The sequence below is a fragment of the Dufourea novaeangliae genome, unplaced genomic scaffold (assembly GCF_001272555.1).
Source record: "Dufourea novaeangliae isolate 0120121106 unplaced genomic scaffold, ASM127255v1 scaffold21, whole genome shotgun sequence".
NCBI classification, from domain to species: Eukaryota; Metazoa; Arthropoda; class Insecta; order Hymenoptera; family Halictidae; genus Dufourea; species Dufourea novaeangliae.
The window spans coordinates 3200468-3224346 of NW_015373910.1; the positions used below are offsets into that span (position 1 = coordinate 3200468).

The 23879-nt window shown below is 37.7% G+C and overlaps 1 protein-coding gene across 1 annotated transcript in view; it reads right to left on the minus strand.

Annotated features, from left to right (window-relative positions):
• Window positions 1–7953, minus strand: part of LOC107193903 (inactive rhomboid protein 1) — a 33250-nt gene extending 25297 nt beyond the window's left edge. The window contains exons 1-4 of the mRNA XM_015583439.1: window positions 7949–7953; window positions 6739–7077; window positions 5807–5993; window positions 4370–4459 (exon numbers count right to left, since the gene is read on the minus strand). Of these exons, the coding sequence (XP_015438925.1) occupies window positions 4370–4459; window positions 5807–5993; window positions 6739–7077; window positions 7949–7953 (621 nt within the window). The remainder of the gene's footprint in view (window positions 1–4369; window positions 4460–5806; window positions 5994–6738; window positions 7078–7948) is intronic.
• Between the last annotated feature and the right edge of the window lie 15926 nt (window positions 7954–23879).

Genomic DNA, 23879 nt, shown 5'->3' on the forward strand with positions numbered 1-23879 from the left:
TATCTGAAGATCGGCAATATTCATCAAGCATTCAAAGTCGGCTCGACTTTTTAAATGAGTCGCTCGCCCTACGAGTTATTTTAATATATAGCATTGCACGCGTGTGTCGCGCACAAGTGTCTGTGCGCGAATTCAGATCGAGCGAGTCACGATACCTTAGAAACGTCCGTTGCAAGACCAGAAGTGTATTGCAACCGGGGCATAACAGAATATACCGTCTTTCTATCAGATTCCGTCTACGATTTTCTAACGTGTCCATATCACTCACTGTCCTTTTTGTGCTTAAAGGCACGAAGCTGTGTTCGGTAGAATCATTCGGACGACAGTAGAAAGTTGAATAACCGCCCTACAGATCAGGCACACAATTTAGTTAAATTATCAAAAAGTTTGTTTCATTGCTTCCTACTTAAGTGACTCATTCATCGAGAATGTACAAACAGATGTGAATTATTCTGATAAAAATAGTAATGTTTCATTCATTAACATTTTCTTATTCGAAACGTCATTCGTTTAAATTTTCTCATTCGAAACATCAGTTTTGCATACAACAATTCACTAATTTCTCTCCAATTCCAGATAAAATTCATTCCAGATAAATTCAACAAATTTTCTTTATTTCCACACGCCGTGTTAATTATTTCTATTGTTATATTGTAAAAATCAGAAATTTATGCAACGAAAAATGTTGTTTCTATGCTGGAATTATTCTCGAGTGAATGAAAGTTACATATATTTGTTTATATGCACCCTCGTCGCGGCAATTCCAAGCGATTCCAGCAACTCTGAGGGAAACTCGACGAATAAAAGGACGGTAGCAGTTTCCGTCGAAGAAAAATGTCAAAGAGTGTTTACATGTTGTCCTTGTCCCCTAGTTTAAATCTACTTTCTTTGTCTGTTCGCTGTTAGCTTATGCTCAGAGCGCGATATAAAGCGACAGAAGTGTCACTCTCCGTTGGAAGTCGGACGTGAGATTTGCTTGCTGGGAACAGACTGAAAAGCGAGAAGGAAGAACCTATTACGCGTCGCGAGCGCAATTCACTTTGTCCTGTTGATTAAATAATTAACCGATGCTTCAATGTTTTCCTCGATATCTCTACTCAATACCCACCGTGTAAGTTCAGAGACAAAAACGATAATGAAATTCGAGAAATAGGACACTTTGCATCCGAATTACAATACTTCTACGTCTTTCTGATCCTCTGGATATTACAATAATCTCAATATTAGATAGAAAATCTATTGAACATCGAATGTAAAATTTTACAAACCAACCCATTTTATCGTTAATAGACACTTTCACGAATATTGAAAGGAATTTTAAATCGGATACTCTATGAAAGAAACTCTAAATGGGTCAGTAGAATGTTCAGCAAACTTTTAAGTGAAAATAAATGAGATCACTGTTGTTCGATAATTTCAAATATTTTCTGTTTCGTAAATGTTAAACTAAATTCCACAGAAGATCCGAATGAAGAAGAATTACAATACTTCCACGTCTTTCTGATCCTCTGGATATTACAATAATCTCAATATTATATAGGAAATCTATTGAACATCGAATGTAAAATTTTACAAACCAACCCATTTTATCGTTAAGACATTTTCACGAATATTGAAAGGAATTTTAAATCGGATACTCTGTGAAAGAAACTCTAAATGGGTCAGTAGAATGTTCAGCAAACTTTTAAGTGAAAATAAATGAGATCACTGTTGTTCGATAATTTCAAATATTTTCTGTTTCGTAAATGTTAAACTAAATTCCACAGAAGATCTGAATGAAGAAGGATTACTTATCGAACTTTACTTTCGAAAAAACGTCGCGCCATTACCACGAACTCGTTGTCCTCTAAGACCGCCCCAAGAAGATTACTTCCATTTTCCATTTAAATTTCACTTCAGATACGAAGGCGAATGGACGAGTCATTTTAACAGTTTTTACTCGGTAAAGCGGGTAGAGACACGGTTTTCCCCGGTTCTCGAGCGTTACCCTCTATTAATTCGAACCAAGGTTTCATTTATTCGACTTCCACATCTCCTTCGTATCTCCGCGCGAGCATCTACGATGGGATCCCCGAGACAAAGTCAAAAAACTAATTAAGCAACAAGATATGAGATAACTTTCAAGCCAGTTTCCCAGAGAGAGAGGGAGATGAAAATTCACCCTGGAATTCCCCGGCTACAAGTTATGGGCGAAACGAGATTGTTTCACTCAATGGAAACTTGTTGTGTACTTTCAGGCAAGGGCCGTAACAAAAGACGCGACCCACCCCCTCAGACGACGAGGAGGAAAAGGAAAAAAAAACGGCGGGGGGCGAAGAATTCTTGAGGCATAATTAAACGAAGCGTCCGCCACGCAATTCATAATTACTCGTGAAACTGTTGCCCCCTATCCCCTTCTCCATCATTTTGTGTTTCTGTGGAATATTATTTGATCCCTGTGTTAATGAAAAAACTTTAACGACCGACGGAGGTTCGCAGAGAAACACGCCAGGAGTTTAAAGTTTGATTTACGTAAACGTTTATTGCAACTGGGGAAACTTTGATAATTTAAAAGCGAAGAGTTTTCGAAACACGAGGTCTCGATTGATTTCTCTTGTTTTACTCGGATTTAGTGTTCTTCGAAAAAAAATCGCGATCAATTCAGGGTCTCAGTTATCTGGGTTCACGTATGCAATGATAACATTCACCTCTTACTAGGGGAAGTTAAGGAAAAATGCAAATAAAATAATAATTATAACTTTTAATTAAGTTTTTATGAATCTCAATACAATTATAAGTTAACAGTCTAGTGTTTGACACATGCTTAGGACAAAAATAAAGTCAGACTTTTCAGTTATTAATCTTCAAAAAGAAACCAGAGAAAAACCGTTTTGCTTCTACCGCGGGGTACAACGGGGTACCGAAAAGTATGTATTCTAACAATGGATAAAAATATATATTTTTTCGGAATTACATATTATTATTGTTCATTAAATCTATTATTATTTTTGACCTAACATCCAGGTGACCAAACACTTCGCATTAAGAACACGTTCATTGTAAAACCTTCGCGGTTCTAAATGTACATACAATGGGCCTCGATTTATCCAATCTCTCGATTAAGCTAATTAATTGAGGTCCTGTTGTAGTATAAAATTTCGAAGGGCAGCCATTTTGGGATGGAAGAACGGCGTAAAATAAATTCGAAGAGCCCACGGTGGTATCGGAATCAATTGCAGCCTCGTTAGCTCGAAATCCTGCGAAATTCCTAATGAACGCAGATTGCCGATCGTAATTAACGCACATTCGGAATTAGTAACTCGACGGCGCAACTTCGCCGGATATCAAAGCCGGTCTGGGTAGGGGCGCGCGACGATGCCCGAAAACCGGAAGAGGGTTACCGCTGCCTCGTTAGCTTAATGATCGTACAGGCTTCCTTGGAAACGCGCAACTTAACTCGATGGGAGGGAGAAGGCAGGGAAGCTTAGCCCCGTTTCGGCGGCCGAATGGCGCATCGTCGAACGGCAACGAAACGCTGATTAACTGTCTACTCGTTCGGTTTGATTTCGGAAATGAGACGCGCGGGGCTCCCCTCGATTTGTGTTTCCTTTGACGACGGGATCTCCGTCGATCTAAGGATCGGGAACTCGGTGATTTTAAGCGGTAATCCTTTCTTGGCTACGATTTAACCACTCTTACATGTCGATTTAACTCTTCCTCGATTATGAATTAACCCATTTTTACTTACGATTTAAATCTTTCTCGACTATGAGTTAATACTTCTTTATTTACGATTTAATCCTTCTTTATTTACTATTTGACCCTTCCTCGATTATGATTTAACCCATCTTTACTTACGATTTAATCCTTTCCAGATTATGATTTAACCCATCTTTACTTACGATTTAACCCTTTCTCGATTATGATTTAATTCTTCTTTATTTACGATTTAACCCTTCCTCGATTATGATTTAACCCATCTTTACTTACGATTTAACCCTTCCCACATTATGATTTAACCCTTCTTTAACGAGTGAAGCCATCTTCAATTACAACGTAATCTTTCTTTCATTACGATTTAACTCGCATTTATTTAATAATTGTAATCTTCTCTAATTACAATTTCACCCACCTTCAGTTACGACTACCCCTTCCATCATTACGATTTAAACCTTTAATTACGATTTCATCGCTTTTCAAACAGAATTTAACCCTTCTCCAATTACAATTTAACCCTTCTTCAATTACAATTTCACCCTTCTGAAATTACAATTTAATTACAATACGGTATTCATATTTTAAACACTAGGATAAAACATCGATAGAAATTATTCAAAGAACCACAAGTCACCTGTGTTTACAGGCGAGAAGATAATAGTGAAAAACTCACCTCGACGACGTAGTGGAGACCCGAAAGCGTCATTCTCGCCACAGAATCTTTCCTTCTCACTGGTTGTTGCCATCTTCTCAGTGTAACACCCTGAAAAAACAAGTTTGATTTATTCTCGATTGAACCAATGATTTATAATCTCTTCAAAAAAATAACACTTCTCCATGAAAAAATATTAGATCCAAGGGCCAATCACTATAAAGAATAGTGGCTATTCGAGAGTTAAACGCGATAACAAACACATTTCAACAGAAATTAAATGAAAAACGTAATAATCACAGGACTCTAGCGTACATTCAGGCTCAATAAAATGAGAAAACTCTTTAAAAAGAATTTTACAATGGCTTGAACGGCTAGTGGCGCGGCGTTATGCGTACAAGAAACGTTAAAGGCCGGTGTCTGGGTGTTATTCGATACACTTTCCTAAGTAGACAACTCATTCTGGACCAAGAAAAGAGTTCTTTTACGATACACTTCCCCGTACCGAGCGTTGGTTCAAGTTACAGAAACTGTTTCGTGAAACGCAAACAAAAGTATACTACGTTCACAATTACAAAACTTCGCGGAGTGTGTCGCGCGTTCCGGTTCCACGGAAGTTTTAACGGGAATCGTGCCAATCGTAACGTCGTCAACCGGGCTGGTGAACTGTACATCAAATTGTACAGACTTCAAACTCTTAATTAACAGATCCTTTCCAAGTTATACTACGTTTACAATAAAGACAAGTTTGAAGACAATTTCATGATATTAATCATCTATGCTACCATTTTATTTTATGGAATTAACCCTTAGATTGCGAGCCACTTAAAGCAAGACGCTTGAGTACACGAAATTCTACAATTCTTACAGTTTCTATTACTCAAACATTAATTTTTAGACTAAAATTCATTTGGTTTTATAGATTTATTAATAAATTAATCAATAATCCAAAATAACTATTTTTCCCTGCGGAAACTGAGTTTACACATCAACGTTCATATGTATCTAATAGAGTTCACTACTATCCGAGGATTTCGGTATCCCTGGCAGGCCTTTGAACCAATTCCCCGCGGATATGGGGGTCCTACTGTATTTAAAAAACGTGTTATATTTAAACAGGTATAACTTTAGGTATCAGAGCTTCCAAGTTCTTTAACAAAATGATTGACATAAAATGCTTCAATTAAATATGGGCTGAACCCCATAAAACCTGGCAAGTAGACGCAAATTAAATATGAACTCTTAAAAAAATTAAGTACATAATAATGTCTAATTAATACACGATTTCTATTAAAACAGTAACGTTACTAATTTAGTTCATAAGAATTCCTTTATATTAAAGAAGGAAAGTTATTACTGGAGTCTGAAATTAAATCTCTGAATGGAAGTGACTTCTGGAGATTCGTCGAACCCTCTATTCCTCATCAAATCCGAAAGGTTAATAACCAGTGAATTTACCTCTGGCAGATCCGTGGTATCTGGCACGTCCCTTGTAATATCGGGATCCGGTGGTCTGTGTTCCGGAACAAGGGCACCGTACTTCCTCGACGCCATTCTCCGTCTTCGGTCCAACCATCTTTGTCTTTCTAGGGTCTCAGACTCCTCGTCCACGCCGAAGAATTGCGCCGTTTCTCGTTTGATGTAGCTGAAACAGAAAATACATCGTCCGTTCGAGTCGTTCGCCTGTGATGATGGTGCATTCGCGTATTAAACGAGAAAAATCTTTGGTATAAAGAAACGTCAGGTGACAAAGACAAGAAGAAACGATCGTGACCCTTGTCGTAACGTAATGTTCTAAGGTTTGTTGTTTCGTGTGTATCCGAGAAGAAGCTTAGCAAAATATTAGAAAAATGGAAGAATATACGTGTTGTAATTCGTCAGGATACTTTTATCTATTTCAACTGGGAAATTTTAGGTACACAGTCTGCCAAAATAGTCTCTGCACACCCTTTAAAACAGAACATCTTTATTGAAATTGAACCAGGATACTTGAGTCTTTTTGTAAATTTAAAAAGATCGGTTTACTAAATGATTCAAAAAAATTTTTGGGAAAGTTGCAATTGGACGGACACCGCGAATAAAATAGTCCCTTTTTATAACTCTTTTATCTGCGACTGTAATGAAAATTTAATAATCATATCTCAAAGATTTATGTTATTTTTATACATACTAAAACTTTTACTGAAAACCCGTTGATACGTTAGTGTTTTACAGTTCTAGTTCGAAATTCGCGAGAAACTGCGATTTCAATTTTATATAAATTTCATTCGCGCTCGAAAATTATTTTTACAATATAAAAATTGCATTTTTCGTATCGAGCAAATTAAAAATTCTGAATTACGTTTTTATTATTATTTAAGAGAAATAGAGGATAGAAAAAGAAGACTCACTTCCTAATAGCCTCGGTGCGGCTCATGTTCCTTCGTAACCTAGGCCTCTGTGATCCAGGTGTGCTAGCGGAACTAGTCACCTGGACGACTGGCCTAGGCGCGGTGGGGGCTGACACGCTTCTGGTGATACTGGGCCCAGTTCCCGATCCAGCAACGATGCCGGGGGTAACCAACGGCATCGTCGCCGTCGTCGTGATCGGTGTGACCGTCGCTGGATCCGCGTTCGACGAACCAGCGTTGCCCACTGGGTATAAACCGATACTTTGGCCATTCTCCCCGTCGGGCCCGCTCGAGGAAACCGTCGACGTACCGGTTGTGCCGGACCCCGGCGATGGTTGCCTGAAAAACAAGTAAAAAAAACTTGTTAGTTTAAAGGATATGAAGGATGATTACTAGACTACGGATTTTATGCATTTATAGACAATAGAGCTTTGTGTGATAAAAAGGAGAAAAAACTTTCGTCACATGTAATGTGTTCTCTACTTTATTCTGAACTCAGTGAGATATTTAAGAGAAGAAATAAATTCCTATCTTTCCTGTTGTAGTAAAAAATTACTTTAGAAAATGTCATTTTGCATAAAAATCCGCAGTTTAATGATTACATATCTTCGAAGGAAATAGTGGACATATATATGTCCCACTTGAGTATTCGACATTTAGCATCCATTACAGACGGAATGATCGGATCACAAGCTTTTAATAAAGAAGTTTTAGTAATAAACTCTTTTTAACATTTTGTAAGGTATTGGTCGACGCAGCACGCCATTCTCTACACAAAAGTTATACCTCCATGAGGGAGGTATGGGCCAAATAACTAGCTTTACAACTATTATATTTTTAAAGATTCCTTTGGAATGATAAAATGAAATTATAATTCTTCAGATTTAGACAGTGTTTCCCTTTCGTTTTAATCATTACTACAATCTAATTGAAAACTGACCCAAACCTACCCATTCTCCCCTACACATGTCTGCACTTTTCTGAAACGACAATTACAATTCACATTGAGGTTAAAATATCTCCTAAACTAATGATTTCTCGACATAAATAGATCCATACTTTTCTGTACAGAATACCGAGACAGATCGAATACTCTGTTTGAAACTATATAATCCCATTAAAAAACAGCATGTCACTTTCATATGACCTCTACCTGGCCATCTACAAAAATCTAATTACACCAAATTATGTCCCCCTTAAAACCATTCACCTCATACTCGAATCATTTTTTCATACAGTGCATAGTTTTCCAGTAACTCCCCACTATAAATGGACTAAATAGACTGCATATCGATCCACCTAACATTATTCCATTACTTCGACATTCCATTACTTTATCCGTTAAAGACCAAATCCCGTACTTTATCCGTTAAAGACCAAAAGATACTCCCATCGAAAATTCCCCAAACCCACCCCTCAATTCCACAATTTTAGCGCGCAGTCACATTATCTCCGTCCCTTTCACCTAGGATCGCCTGTAAATTATTAAAGAAACTAGAGTCTCCGGGACACATCAGGTCACGTAGACCGTGGCGTAGGGGGTGGCTAAAATCGCGTCGCTAAAGAGGCGCCTTTTCCGGATCGGGAATCACGGGGCGAAGCGTGCGTCCCGATTGAATGCACCGCCAGGTTATAAACTCCGTCGTGTACGTAATCCCAACACAGGAAGGGAACACTGTAAAAGCTGTGGACCAGAAGACTGTGTGGCCGAAAGCACCGGCGAACGGCCGAAAGTAGCGACTTACCAGGCGGTGGCGGTCGTGTGTACAGGATCCCCCTATGGAACCGTGGCGAACTTTTCAATTTTATCTGGCTCTCATCTATTCATGACTCGACGGTTTCGTGGCCCGGCATTCTTTCAGGGGATTCCCGTGGAGAACCGGGCCACCGCCACGAATCCGCTCGAGAAAGCCTTCGACAACAATCGGGGACGCCACCCCCCACCCTGCCTTCTTCCGGAAGTCCAATAAATGTAATTCCGCGGAGGGAGAGTGTGGCGAGCCCTTCTAGGGGAAAGTTCCTCGTTGATTGGAAGTTACGCGGCTAGTGGTTCCCCTTTATGGTTACTATTTCGGGATATTGCGCTCGCGGGTTCGGGGAAAAAATTCTGAAGTTACTTTCGGGGCTATCGATTCTTGTTTGGGGGTTGTGAAACTGGGTGCGAATGCATGCTTGAAAGTCTGAATGGGAGTGACGACGAGTTTCTTGGATTTTTTTTTTTCGGAAACGTGAGAATAGTTTTGAAGGGATTGGAGAATGCACTCGGTTGATGTATTCATTTTCAATTTCAATTTCATTGTCTGGTCACTAATTTACACTCTGTTGATGTATGCGTAATTGGGAATTTATTTGATTTATTTATTTATGGTTTATTTGGTGTGGTCCCATTAACTGTAAAGTCATTAGCGACCACTTGTCTTATAAAGATAATGTAAATGGAATATTATTATTTTCCGATGTTGTTTGCTTCACTTAGGTTGGTCTTCAAGTCACTCTTAACCCCTTGCCTTAGGATTTTTTCGGCGACTACAGTCTCTAGAATTACTTTATCGTCAATAATTTCCCAGGAATAAAATATATTCTGTATTTATTGCAAGTGTGCAATAACTCGAAAAGTTAAATATTAATACTAGTAAAAGAGTATTTCTCGTCGACTTAAAGAAAAGGAATAGCACTCTGGTTTATTAAACCCTTTTTGTATTCGTCAACACGATGTTATAAAGCAAGGGGTTAATGGAATATCGGGTTCTTTCATGGAGAAATGATTTCTCTTGAAATATCAGCCAGAATTTAGAATATTCTGCAGCTGTTATTAATTTTACTACAAGTATAATTATTTTCATGTTCCTGATATTCTTTTGGATCTATAGACTGTTCCGAAGACAGACGGTTGAAGATCGGTAAGAAATTCGGCTGCCATAGAGCGATCGAATTGCTTTAACTTTCGTGAATGTGTGTTCGGTAAAATTACGCTCCTTTGATTTCGCTCGTTAACACGTTCAATATTTGTCCAAAATTTATGGGGATTTCCGTGTGACTTCTGTCCTTCCCCCGAGTGTATTTTACGCCTGGTGCATGCAGTTCGAACTTGTTAACAAACACTGGAGGCTTTACAATGTAATTACGCGGAGTTACGTGCCGTAACTGCATAGTGAACCGAAAATTACTCGAAACAGTCGTAGCTCCATACATGTCAACCTTTGGCTAATTGATAAATTTATTTCCCTGCCAGCGTTAGTAAAATAAAAAATACACAAACAACCAGTATTTCCTAGACTTGCAATATAAAGTAGAAGTTTTGCATTGACCATCTTCTGTGCTATAAATAAAATCGTTGACAAATTTTCATACAACGAAAGAAACAGAATAATAGTAGGCTTTCTAACCATATTTTATCTCATAGTTATCTAGAAGGTACTATTTGATTTTTATTTTGATGTTCGCTCACTAAAAATCTCACGTATCAAATTTTGCCAAAATACCTATGTGTATTAAAACAAGTCACATTTCATTCACGCTTATTAAACTGCATGGAATCATTTCCGTTCATAGTTATTGTATTTCCAGACCAACAGTTACATAAACATCCACAATCTATTATTTACGTAATATTGAATCAATATATCCATGACGTCAAGTCCAATATAAAAGAAGGAATTCGAAATGTTACCCAGTCAACAGACGTCACTGTAGCATATTTCAAAATTTATTTAATATAAATATTACTAAATTGGGCTCCAAATGGAGTACTTAATCAATAGCCGAAACACGCAAGTTTCTGAGAATATATTCAAATTTCTCATACAATGTAATAAAACTGTATAAAGTGACACACTGACTATGCATAAATCGCAAGGTACAAAATCCCTTTGTTTCCCCAATTCTTAATGCAAAGCAGGTGTAAGCCTCAATTTAGGATTGAAATGCTCAAAATAATAAAAAAAAAATTTACTAAATTAGATACATTATACCCCTTTTCATTCCTCCAAGTTCTCTAATTATCCCGAAATTGGCAGTCACTGCGAATATAGAATGCATTTTCCAATATTAAAAGAGCTACGAGCGTCAAAGATGGAACCCGAGCGAAAACAATGAAACGACGGCAAACAGAGGAGGCATAATTGTGTCTCGCGACAATAAAACTCTAATATCCGGCGTTGGGAACGAGAATCGAGCGCGCGCGCATTCAGGGTTCGGTTTTCCGAACGAAAATGTGGGACGTACGAATAGGGGAACAGAAAACGGAAGGAAATTGGTGGTCGGTCGACGAGTTTCCCAGCAAATTCCCTTCCCTGTCACTTTGAAAAACGCGCCGCAACGTTCTTTCTTCCTATATTTAGATTTTTGTTCTCCATCGGCCACGGTAATTTTCGATTCGCTGAAATAGCTCGCTGTGAGTGACGCGATAAACAATTTAAGAACGGACTGATCGAAAATGAAATCGAAGCTTTGGAACAAGTGCATCGGAGCTGTGGAAAATGATATTCCTGTCAAAGTTGTATAATAATTTGCTTTGAAAAATTTTTCTTCAGAATGTTTGAGATATGTAGGTTCAATTCGATTTTGAAATTTTCTGCCTGACTAAACTGTGAAATTCTACTTAATAAGATTCGACACGTGGAAAAAGTAGCAGAGCTTAATTTTTTGTTCGTCGTGGATCACACTCAAAAGTGTGACTAATATTGAACATAAAGTCAATATCTTTCCAATGTGTATACTTCTTGCCATAAATAAGAATGCATTCTGTTGCATAAATTCTACCTATCAATTTCTCTTGAACGTAAAAAAATGGATATAGAAACAGTGCACAGTCATTGTTATGTCATTGTCTGGTCACTAATTTGTACCATAGTCTTATACAATTCGCCTAAATAAATAAAGTATCCTTAGGAACCAAAGTATTCCCTCCCTATAACATCATAACTCTGACAATGCGACTACAGAGAGCAATGAAAACGTTCCTCCTGTTATTTCATTCTCTGGTCACTAACCAGTACCACAGTCTTCTATATTGCACCTAAATAAATAAGGTATCCTTCCTGACCAAAGTATTCCCCCTCTATAATACCCTAGCTTTAAACTGACAATGTGCCTGTAGAGAGCAATGAAACGGTTGCTGCTGTTATTTCATTACGTAGTCGTTCATTTCTCTTCTCTTCTTCCTCTTCGTCGTTCCTCTGCGAAATAAACAGGTCGACGCGTCGCGATTTTAAACAGCGAATACTCTACCAGGAAATAAGGGAATCGCTATAAACTACCTTGTTACATTAGCACCGTTGAGTCCCGATAAATCCACGATTTTAATACAAAATCGACGATTAGCCGGAAAGAAACGCATGAATTTATAGTATAAGCAGCGAAACCCAGCCGGGCAATATCTCACGGGGTTCTAGCCCCGCGGAGCCGTGTATCGACCGCAAAAACGCTCGTTCGATATTCCCTGGTTGAAAGTAATAAATACACGGTTCGGAAAAAAGAAAAACGACGAGAACCGAGGTTTCTTTTGCCGGAGGGCGAAAGGAACGGAGGAAGAAACAAAATGACGGGCGTCGGTTGAATGATGTTGTTGCATAATAAATGTCCTCTTTCAACGCTCTTCGCTTCAGTCATCTTGCAAACACTGACGATCATGTTTTTGGTAGATTCTCGTGTAGGTATCATCGTGCTTCAATAGAACGGTAATAAATAGATTGTTTCTACAGTACCTAGTGGAAAAAAGAGTTGCTACATTTCTGATTTGTTTTACTTTTTCTTTTGTTTCTGAACATCAACTTTAAATCGTAATATACTGGGTTTTATACAGCTTTTAATTCTCTGTCGGAATATATATATTTAACACATACTGAAGTTGTAAGTTGACGTTAAAAAATAATAAAAGTAAAATGAATTGAAAAAATGGTAACTTTTTTGTCCAGTGTTGTGGACTGTCATAAGGAGAAATTTGTACCTGTCGAAGTCAAATTATTATTTCTCCTTCAGCAACTTATATAATACAACTGGAAAAAAAATTAATATTTCAAATGGTACATAGTGCGAAAAATGGCACGTACACCATGTGGCATACTGGTACCCTCATGGTCCTCAGTGAGTTAAACATGAGATCAAGGAGATTCTAACTTATTAGCAAGGGTGAATCGATTGAGATGGATCTTTTTGCGATTAAAATCTTTGTTACATCAAATATAATCGTTTAAATTCTACAGGTCAAAGAGGACAATTACTATGTGACAATTTAATATTTCATTGAAAACATACGCTATTTTAAAACATTCGACGTATATACGTATGTATATCACAACCATACGTGACTCACGTGTTGTGTCATTGGCTACACGGATAAGATATTGCATGACTCATACGGTGAGTCATCGGTATCGAATGTATTATAATAGGCTTCTTTTCAAAAAATTAAATCCTATTTAATGTTCAAAGTCGATTCCGACACAGCCTGCTGGTTACCCTTCGAATACTATCGCGACGAGACGAGTTTTTCGGTATATTTCGTGTTAAAACAGTTCGCTCGTAATTTCCTTTTCGAATTTGCATACACAGTGGCTAGGAAATCTACTCACACACCGTTTACTTTGTAAGTAGATATTTTTTCCCGATACCACGTAGGTCGTTGCACTTAAATCATGCCAATTTTCTAATCTGCTATTTATATGAATAAGTTTTTCCTTCGTGAAAGTCACACTGAAATGTGAAAGTTTCAATACGAATTAAGCAGATTTGTTTGTTATTTTTGAACCTGTGGATTTAGTTTGTTTTCGATCGTGAATGCACATTTGGATATAATTAATGATTAATGATAATTATTCGAAGCACCTCATCCAGCAATAAATATAAACATGATGTAATTTATACTATTGTGAATATTATAATAGGATTAAATGCAAATATTAGGTGCATTAATAAATGTAATCCACTACATTCTACCAAATTTGATATTAATATTTCAGGAAATCAAAAACTATTCCGATGATATGCATCTTCGTCCTTGTATTCAAATGATATTATCTTCATGTGAATAAATAAAAAGTCAAAAAATTGTTAATCGATACTACTGACTGTACATACATAAATTACAACTTGATCCGTCTTCTTCGATTAAAGGATTAATTCGATACATGCCTCCATAAATAAAATATATTTTTTGCACTCTAGTTTCTTTAAAATTACGAACAAACATGCAAATTAAATGCAATCCAATATACAAATTCTTTAACAGTGGAGATAAATTTCCTACACTTTGATTTCCGTAAAATTCCCAATAAATATGCGAATTGAATATAAACGAGTGATTTGTACCGTTTTCCCCGGTTAACGAGTTAATTCGATAAATTCCTTAACAGCCGAGATAAACTATCTACCTTCCGATTCCTGCGAAATTCCCATTTAAACACGTGAATTTGTATACACATCAAACGATCTACAAATAATGGAAATAAAATAAAAACGATAAACATTACGACCAATATCAGAAGAGCCTATAGTAAAGCACAAAACAGAAGCATAGTATTCACCGAAGGTAGAAAAGGTTTTTTGCGAGCTCCAATTTCCCCCATAAGCCCGGGTCCAGTCGGATATCGCGTAAAATTCGGTATGGTCGATTTATCGAACGAAAATTACGCGCGCTGTAAATTTCCTGTTTTGCGCAGCTGCGTGTGTGTTTGCTGTATTTCCCCCCCACCATTTTCCACGTGAAAATTCGAGCTTCGATATCGTTGCGCGATAATCACCCCTGGAATACACTCGTACATACGTTCTGTTTCACGCGACGCATATAATTACTCTTCTGCATAAGGGTGAGCGTCACGTTCGATTAGGTTACCCATTATAAGTAAACGAACCACATTATTGGCAGAACGGATTAATCGATCGAATCGACGGGATTGTAAAAACGGCAATGGGGGATCGATATTCCGTCGGATAGTCGAAGTGGATCAGCTGTAACGGGTGAAAGCTGACTACGTAATGCAATCGCTCGTCTTTGGTTGCCACAGGGTATACACGCGTATAATTATCTAATGGGAACCACCTGACAACGTCGTATCTACGTTCAAAGCGTGCGAATTTCGACGTGAATCCGTGTTCCCGTCAGAAATCCTTCGGAATGTTACAGGATGACGAGATCGAGATTACTATCGTGAACAAGCTAATTAACTGAAATTATGTGATCCTGTAAATGTGAAATGGAAGTGTAAGAATAGGAGAATGTATTACAGCATGATATCTGGGTTGTATCTGACTGGGAAATCAATATATTACAAATAAAAGCAGTTTGAAAATTAAGGTAACTTCATCACTTTTCAAGAGAACGGTGGAGTTTCGACCCATGGTTCCTTTAAGACTTTTTATCCCCACGATCGGTAAAATATAATGCAATGATAAAAAATTTTGACCTTCAAATCCAAGGTCAAGGTCAATTATGCGGCAACGTTTTTACCTGTATGTTCCATCGTAGACCCGAAATGACAGCTTTAGAATCTGACAATACCGTTATTTTTGATTATTTTATTCCCTTCGTTCAGGCAGTTTATACATTTTTGAGACCGGGCCCCTTGCAATTTCAATTTCGTTGACAAAAGGGAATAAGAGACAAAAGAAACGAACATTTGGTCTGCAGTCCAGCTGACTCACAGACAATACAGCCATAAACCCTACCCTTGAGAGATTCGAAAATTCGTCGAGGTCAACTCGCACCGTGACCACGTGCGCGATATTTTTCTGGCGTTAGCTTCATCCTGAAGGAGAGCTTTTCCACCTCCACGTCACTTGGAAAAACCGAGGAATTTGCCTTCCCCTTCAGGGCATGACCAATAAGGAGGCGAATTTTGGTAACGCCTTCAGCGAACTTGGAGGAAGCGCGACGTCACGAAACTCGACAGTCATTCGAAAACATTCATTCGACAACATTCACCTCACGATTCGTCAGCTCCACCGGTCGAGCAATTATATTAGTTATTCTCACTTAGAGAATATTGAAACAGTTGCCTAATATTAATTTAATATTAATTTAACTCCAAGCGGATTCGAAAGAGAATCGCGGACGGACGCGACACCTGTATATCCACCAAATCATTGTTAAAACATGTGTAAGTGTTCATAATACAATAACAATATATACCATTTTATTCGAGAGAGTGTATGGAATAATTCGACGCAACAATCAACCGAATAACTATTACTGTTTAAACACAAGAAATGTTCGAAGTTCAAAATTTACATTTTTTCCTTCAAAGTCAAATTTCTCGAACACTGAGGGTACTGGCGTAAAACCGTTTGCAGATTCGTATTCTGAGCACAAAATTCTATAAGAAATGGCTATTGAATGTTAGAAGTTCGGATGGTTGTTGAACAGTGTAATCGACGTGATCGCGAATAACTCGACGTTTTCGAATAGTCCCCGCACGGGTCTCGGTTAGAGGCGCCTTGATAAACTAGCAGTTAACTGCGAAACCTGGAAATGAGCATCGAGGTATCTGCATTTAATTTCCGGCCCGTGCGACCGTAACGAAACGGGACACGCTGCTTCCTGGTTGCATCCCGGCCACACCGCGACGTATTTATGTCGAAACTTAAGCAGATAGTTGCGGTTCAAGTCCGAACACTCGTGGTATCCACGACCGAATCGTTGCAGCCTCGCAAACGTGACGAATTAGTCTGAAACTTTATTTTATCATGGTCGACAGACACGTACGAATTGTCTGGCAACTGATCCTGATGACGTTGCATAAACACAGAAATATATTGCGTCATAAAGTACTCAGCGCTATTGCCTTTAGAGCTTCGTGAGTTGACACACCGACTTAAGTTTCTGTGAGTAGTTTGGACGATAGAACAAATAATTGGTGAATATATAACGATTTGTTTGGGAGAGGAAGGAGTAATACGGATATTACGGATTCGACGGGGGTTTATACATATACAGAGGTAAACTGTTCGATGATTCATTTTCGACTGACGATTCTAAAAATCAAAATCCAAGTCACATCCTAGTAAGACGGAAAATGGAAATGGAAACGTCTTTTCAGATCCGTGAACATTATTCCTAGATTCCTGGAATCAACCTTTATTAAAAATTAGATCGCAAACTACAGAAAAGGGATTTCTCTATTTTCATAAGAAATTCTCTATTAGCCAGGGTCCCACTTTTTCAGACTCAATTCTCGGTTTACTGCAGAAAAGCGCCATATTAATACGTTATCTAATAAGATATGGATGAAAATAACATTGCTAAAAAAATTTTACCTTTTTTTTTCGTTTTTGTATCCTCTAATAGGCGTTCCTGATAGGTTTTTATGACTTTAATATTGAATACTTTTAAGAGCTGAGTACAGTTTTCGAATAGTAAACTTTTACTGAAATTGCACATTTTCAACTTTGGAGTTATATTGTGCTTTTACAGTATTGATTATTCAGTTCCTTTCGACAAGAACTAATTCTCTGGACTCTTTCGAAAATGATATAATCGTAAAATCAAACCCATCTCCAAAGTTGAAAATTTGCAATTTTTGTAACGATTTATTTTTTCAAAAACTGGACGTGCTGGAAAGAAACCGTTTGCAGATTCGCATTCAGCTCATCAAGATCTACCAGAAACGCCTATTGAAAATTGCAATATTTTTTACATATTGAACAATGTAATTTTCGTTTACTACAAAAACGAGACATGTCCCAGAAATATCCTCTGAAAGTAATAATATTTTAACAGGTTCCCTTTATGCAGTCAGTGATTAAATTAGTAAAAGCTGTCTTATTCCTTGCAGCTGGTCTAGAAATTAGGTCCGCAAGGTTTGTCAATAATAAAACAGTTTTGACCCTCGAGATCTTGTAGCCTCCACTTCGCGACGCGACAAAACGAGTGGAAAATTTTTTGAATAAAATTTCACGCGAAACTCCCGTTAAGAAATTCTTCCGGTGTTCTGATTCCCGGAAAAATCACGACGCCTGGTGGGGAATTAAGGGTGAAAAATTGCGGCAACTTTGATATTTTGGCAGCGTGCTTTTGGAGGCAGTGTTTTATCGGCCGGAGGTTTACACTGGCCTCCGGCTTCTTTATTCATTGCTCTTTGTCGGAGTTCGCGGGGATTACAGCGAAGATTTTTCAGTGGATTATCCGTGAGGGAAGTTCTGTCAGGTAAGACTGTTAACACCTGCTGCGTTAAGCGGGGCCAGAAGATAATTAACAGAGCCAATACGAAGTGTTTATATGCAAATATAAGTTAGACTTCCTAATAGGAGAATCTTAATAAATGTTCTTTGAGGTCTTTATCTGGATTGTGAACTCTTGAGATTAAAATAGAAAATAGAAATTTGTTCTGACTTTCGTGTTTATTAAAATGTTCTGTAACCAGTGGGCTATTGGTGGTTGTGTAAACAAGTTAAACTGTTGTTATCCCGGAGCTGTTATAACAGTAATCAAGTTAAACTGTTGTCAAACAAAGTAATAAGTAGACTGCGGACGTTTATGCAAGTTCACACATCTAGAAATCAATGTGTAAAGATGAAAATGAGATAAAAATTTTTTTCCTGTTGTAAATGTCTGACTACCTTAATAATAATATGTATGTAAGTACCATTATCTTTTATTAAAGTCTACATTTTATTGAATTTTTTCATGTGAAAATTAGCTGCCTATAATTGCATAAACTTTCGCAACTTAGTAATAAGGTTGTAACAAAACAGAAGTATACGATTAAAAGTATACATATATTATCTCCAGTATCAAATTCATTTCTGAAGTATTTAATGTTTCCAGCGCTAAAAACCCATAAATGAGTCTCGAAAAAAATGTCGCTTTCATGCTTGTGAACCCATTTATGTGCAACGTGCGGCCATTCAATGGGGGGCAATGAACCCATATTATGAAAAATTGTTAAAATTAAAAATTGGAAAACATAAAAGTGAACAATTTTTCAGCTCAGTGCGGGCATTATCGCAATAAGTAATCGTATAATGCACATACGTCATTCGACATTTTAGCGCTGAAAGGGTTAATGACTTTTTTCAGGGAAGTTTTTAATCCAGCAGGATCCAATATTGCCTTAACGCAACATTTCACTCATAGTTTCTTTCAGTGAAATATAATATTTTTCCTTAAACCATGGCAATGTTTTGGTGTATTTTTCTAACGTAATTGACTTATATAACATGGTGCCCAGTAAGTAATATAATGCACTTTACATATTTTCAACTTTCACGGTTATAATATTTTTAACAATTAATCTGAAAAAACATTACATCCCTATAGAACTGTTCTTGAATCACCAACCTATCCGTATAAATTAACATTAAATCTCTAGCCAAAATATAGACTCTTTAATTTCATGAAAACCAAAAATTACTTTCAACCGCATTCTCCCCTACCATAAATTTCTATAAAAGTCGGTATTTCGATTTTTGTTCACGTTGATTCGTAAAATACACCGCTGTGCGTCGTTAGTGTTTCACGATTAAATAAAACGGTGACCACCGTGGACGTTCTGCCACGCGCAGAGTGCGTCAATCGTGGCGCCCCTCGTCGTACGAGTCAAAAAAACAAAAAAAAAATAAATAGGAAAAAAGGGGCGGCAAGTGGGTCAAGTTGCCGTGCGCGCGCGGGCACGAACGCAAAGTGCAGTCATTGTTACACGAAGGAGCGGGCAAAGCTCGTGAAATAAGTGTCTTTAGAATTTCTGCCGGCCGGAACCGCGGGAAAAAATGTAACTGGAACGCGACGACGAGGGGACCTTCAACAATTATACGCCGCGCTCTTTCTATTTCGGCCGCGATCATTAAAGCCAATTAACACGCGCGCGCCGTCGACGACGAACGGCCTTCCGGTCCCGTTTAAATCCACGTTTGGCCGCGGGCTGTCGTTGATCGGACTTGGATTGGAGAAATTTTGAAAAAAAAAAAAAAAAAAAAGAAATTGATTACGGTACAGTGACGTTTCGATCGTACGAAATGGTGACAGGATGTCGTAATAATTAGAAATCTTTTGGACAATTGAAGAATGATAATCAGACGTTTATGCATTTATTGCATCTCCTAATTTGCAAAGCATAATAAAATATGTAATGATGTTAATAAACTTTTATGGCATTTATGTATTCTTCTTCAATTTGTAGAGATATACATATATATAAAATGGTTCGCGGATTTTTTACTTCTAAAGAGACGTTGATAAATCGTCCAATTTTTCATCGATTAAAATACAGACCAGACAAGAAAATAATTTACATCGCTTTTTCTGTTTCCAGTAAAAATCCATTAAAACGATTAAGAAAATGGGCAACATCACAATTACACTCTTCTTTAACCCCCAAACTAGTTAAACAAACTGCATCTCAAACTAAATCATTGCAGAAACCATTGGAAACTCGATTAAAAATTGCACAAAGCGGCTCAGCATCGTCTACGAAGCTTTCATCCTGTAAATAAAACGCGGAATATCGTTTCGTTGAAGAAAATCCTCGGGATATAGGTATATTTCTTCGGCCCAATATTTGAATCGTAGAGGGAAAAAATCACGTAGGTAAGGCAGGCAAGATCGCGACTTCGTCGTATTTCTAGTTTATTACACTGACGGTTACAGGGACCAGATTTCAACCCACCCTCGGAAGGGGAACGGGGCGGTGGTGTAAGCATAAAATTTATAATTATGAGGCGAGTGCCTTCTAAATACGTCGACGGGTACGCCGATGCCAGTTACAATAATTAGAAGGATTTTCGAGAGTGGCTGGCGCCCGAGATTTACCACTCGCTCCCCTCCCCGCCCCTCGATAAAGTCGTGAAGGGGCGGGTTTGAAGGGTCATCCGGTGAAAAATGCCGGTTTCGCCGGCGAAAGCTCGATGAAAAAGTGGGGTAATAATGCCCTCGCACCCTACTCCGCCCTATCGCGGCTCGATTTCACGAGCACGAAGTCCGAATACTGTTGGGGGTTCTACCTAAAAATATACACCGTCTCGGGCAGGATGGATGGTACGACTGGACAGCAGATTATTCTACATGCAAAAATATATCGAAAAAGTAGAATAACATTTTTTTTTAATGATGCTTCGTTGTCGAGATATTCGAATTTGAAGAACTGCTGGTTACGTGTGCGATGGAATAGCTAACGTGTCTGATCATTACATTCTGTTTCTACTGATTTCGCAATGAATACGTGTATTATAGTTAATCACACAGGTATTCGTTCATACTATACATGTAAGTAGAAGGAATCAAATTGTATGATATGCAAATGAAAATTTATCAAAAAGTAAGTAGAACCAGAATGAAATGGTCAGACGTGTTAACCAAGGCATATTCAATTGTACGTATAACCAGCAGATTTGAGAATTGTATTATCTCGGAAACAAAGTATCACACGTAAAAATCCGCAGTCTAGCTAATTCGTATGTTATTAATAAAAAATATACATACATTCGTGTATTATTTACGAGCTAATAGGCCTTCGTTAATCTTAATTTCTCCCGTCAGAATGAACAAGTTAAATGATTTCCAGCCTACATTTATATATCGTGCAAGATATTATATATTTAGTTAGAATCGTATGAAATTCGCACCGTGCTGCCCGTGGTTCATTCAAGAAACGTCTCTCCGTCGACGTCGCGCACACGTACCTGAATAATAACCCGTTTCCCAGCGGCGGCGGTATTAAAATTCTATACGTGCAATTACGGTAGATTAGCGCCTGCGAAGTTTTTTTTCTTTTTTTCCCTCGGTTCGATGTAACCGTCCATTTACATCATGCGATCGCAGTAACGTTCTACGCAATGCGGCTATTATTACAGATACCAGCGATATTGTTTCGTCGCACGCACGTTTAACTTCCGTCCATCTTCCGCAAATAATCAAGTAGAATCTGAGATAACATTTCTGTATTATTAAACTGTGAATTTTTGTGCAAAATAATATATTCTAAAGTATTTTATAAATGCAAGACCAATCGTAAGAATTTATTTTTTTATTCGATGTGGAACAAAATAGATAATTCGTTGCATCTGACGGAAGTTATGTCTTTTATTATATTTCACAAGGAATATTAATATCATTCATAAAGAAATATTATTTTATTATAAAAATTGAAATTTCTACGTTTAAACAATTAAAAATGACGAAATACTATTTTTATCTTTTATTCGTTATTCGAAACTTTGTATCTAGATAATTAGTTTGCCCATATCGTGGCAGCCATGTCCAAAAATGTCGTTTTGAGAAAAACGCGTTTAAAGTTTCGACTTGAACTTCCTTATTATTTCGAATCGGTCGAAATACTTTTGGGATTATGGTTTCAAAATATTCAGCCTTGAGAAAATGTACAATAAAAAAGAAATAATAGATTTTTTTACCCGTCACAGTAGGGAGACCCCTTAAATCGATTGTGTCAAACGTAACACTACTATCCCAATAGATAAACCTGCGTTCACTTTCGTCGGCCATTTACGGAACATACCGTCGCGAGTTCCAGTTGGATCGGTGAGCTCGTTCACGAAGTGGTGCTGATTAAGTGGCACCGTTAATAGGTGGTACTTGAATAACGAACATAATCATTAGTAACGGAAGCAGTTTCCGGTACTCGTGCTAATAACCAGCTCACACGCGATCGTAATTATTATTTGCGGGGTTCCGGACGCTCGCGTTAAGGTACGCCGCAGGCAGCCGCGCTATCAATCGCCTCGGTGATAACGAGGAAACGATAGGTAGTGGCCGGTCAGGATTGGAGAATCGTCTAAGAATATTGAAATTGCTGGTTGATCGTCGCCGTTCACTCTACAACCGTGAGGTAGCTATGTTTATAAAATTTTAACCATTTGCACTCAATTGTCACCCTTGAAAAGACAAAACCAAAGATCTGAACTGTTAGAACCAGGGACTTCTACCGAAACGTAAAATACCGGTATTTTCGGTTGTACCTTTGCCCTATAGAAATTGAAAGAATGCCGGTATTTATTTATTTCGGTTTTTGGTAATATATCGGTTTCAGTATAGCTTTGATAGCATAATACAGGTATCAAAATCATACCAGTTTGAGTCCTTGGTTAAATCACAATTTAAAGGAGACGGTATAAGAGTAAATATGTTTGTATGAATGATTTTAATTACGAATAAGCATTATAAATGATTAACTCTTTCCACTCGGAATTTCTAATTTTCCATACGTTTTGTCCTTTCAGAGGGGACAGTCGAGGGCAAAGGGTTAAAATTATGTTCCGTTATCAGGAATAATTATCGATGACAAAGGACTCAAAATACTCTGTAATAGAATCTAATCCCATAGTGCATTTATCCCGAAGTATCATAATTGTAATTGATTGATAAGAATACAATATCAGATTTCTTGGAAAGTTTTGTCACAATTCCAACAAAGTTTCAGTAACAAAATGCAGACCGTCTATACAGAAAGTTCTGAGAAAGACTATCAAAGAGATAAAATATACTTATACAAAAACTATTACGGTTTAACATTAATATCAAATCATGCACACATTATCGTAAACCAGATGAAAAGCACAAAAACCTACTAACGTTTTGAAAATTATTTTCTCCCAAATTTAAACGTAGTATTACGAACTAATAACAAGGGAAGTATCAAAGGCTGTCAACACTCCCTCAAAATTGTCGAACATAAACCGTTCGCAAGAAACACACAGTGCTGCCGATTAAACGTGATAATAGTGTCAAAAGTGGCTGACGACGAGAAACTCGGTTAAGCCCGGGTCCCGAGCTTTTCGAAAATATCGGATACCCGATAAGTGTTGCGGAGAGAACAAAGGGTTGATGCCTTAAAGCGGATATCGGATACGGTGCAATATTGCTGATGTCTTCGAAACAGAAAATACGAGACTTGGACTCTATTTTCTGCTCTATCGCTAAAATTCTCTATCCACTATTTTCACACACAATTTTCACCAGTTTACCGTACTTTCGATAAATTCCTGTGAAAAATTGTGCTTACTCCTCCATTCCTACAACTCTCACACGAAACTATAGACAATATATGATAGATATTTAGGATTTCATGCGAATTTATAAATCGAAAAAAATTTTGGAGTATATTGAGAAATTGACGAAGGAATGTCGATGGAATTTTTCATCGTACCGTCAAAATTTAATCCCCGATTTCTGTGTGCACAGCGGCACAAATTAACGG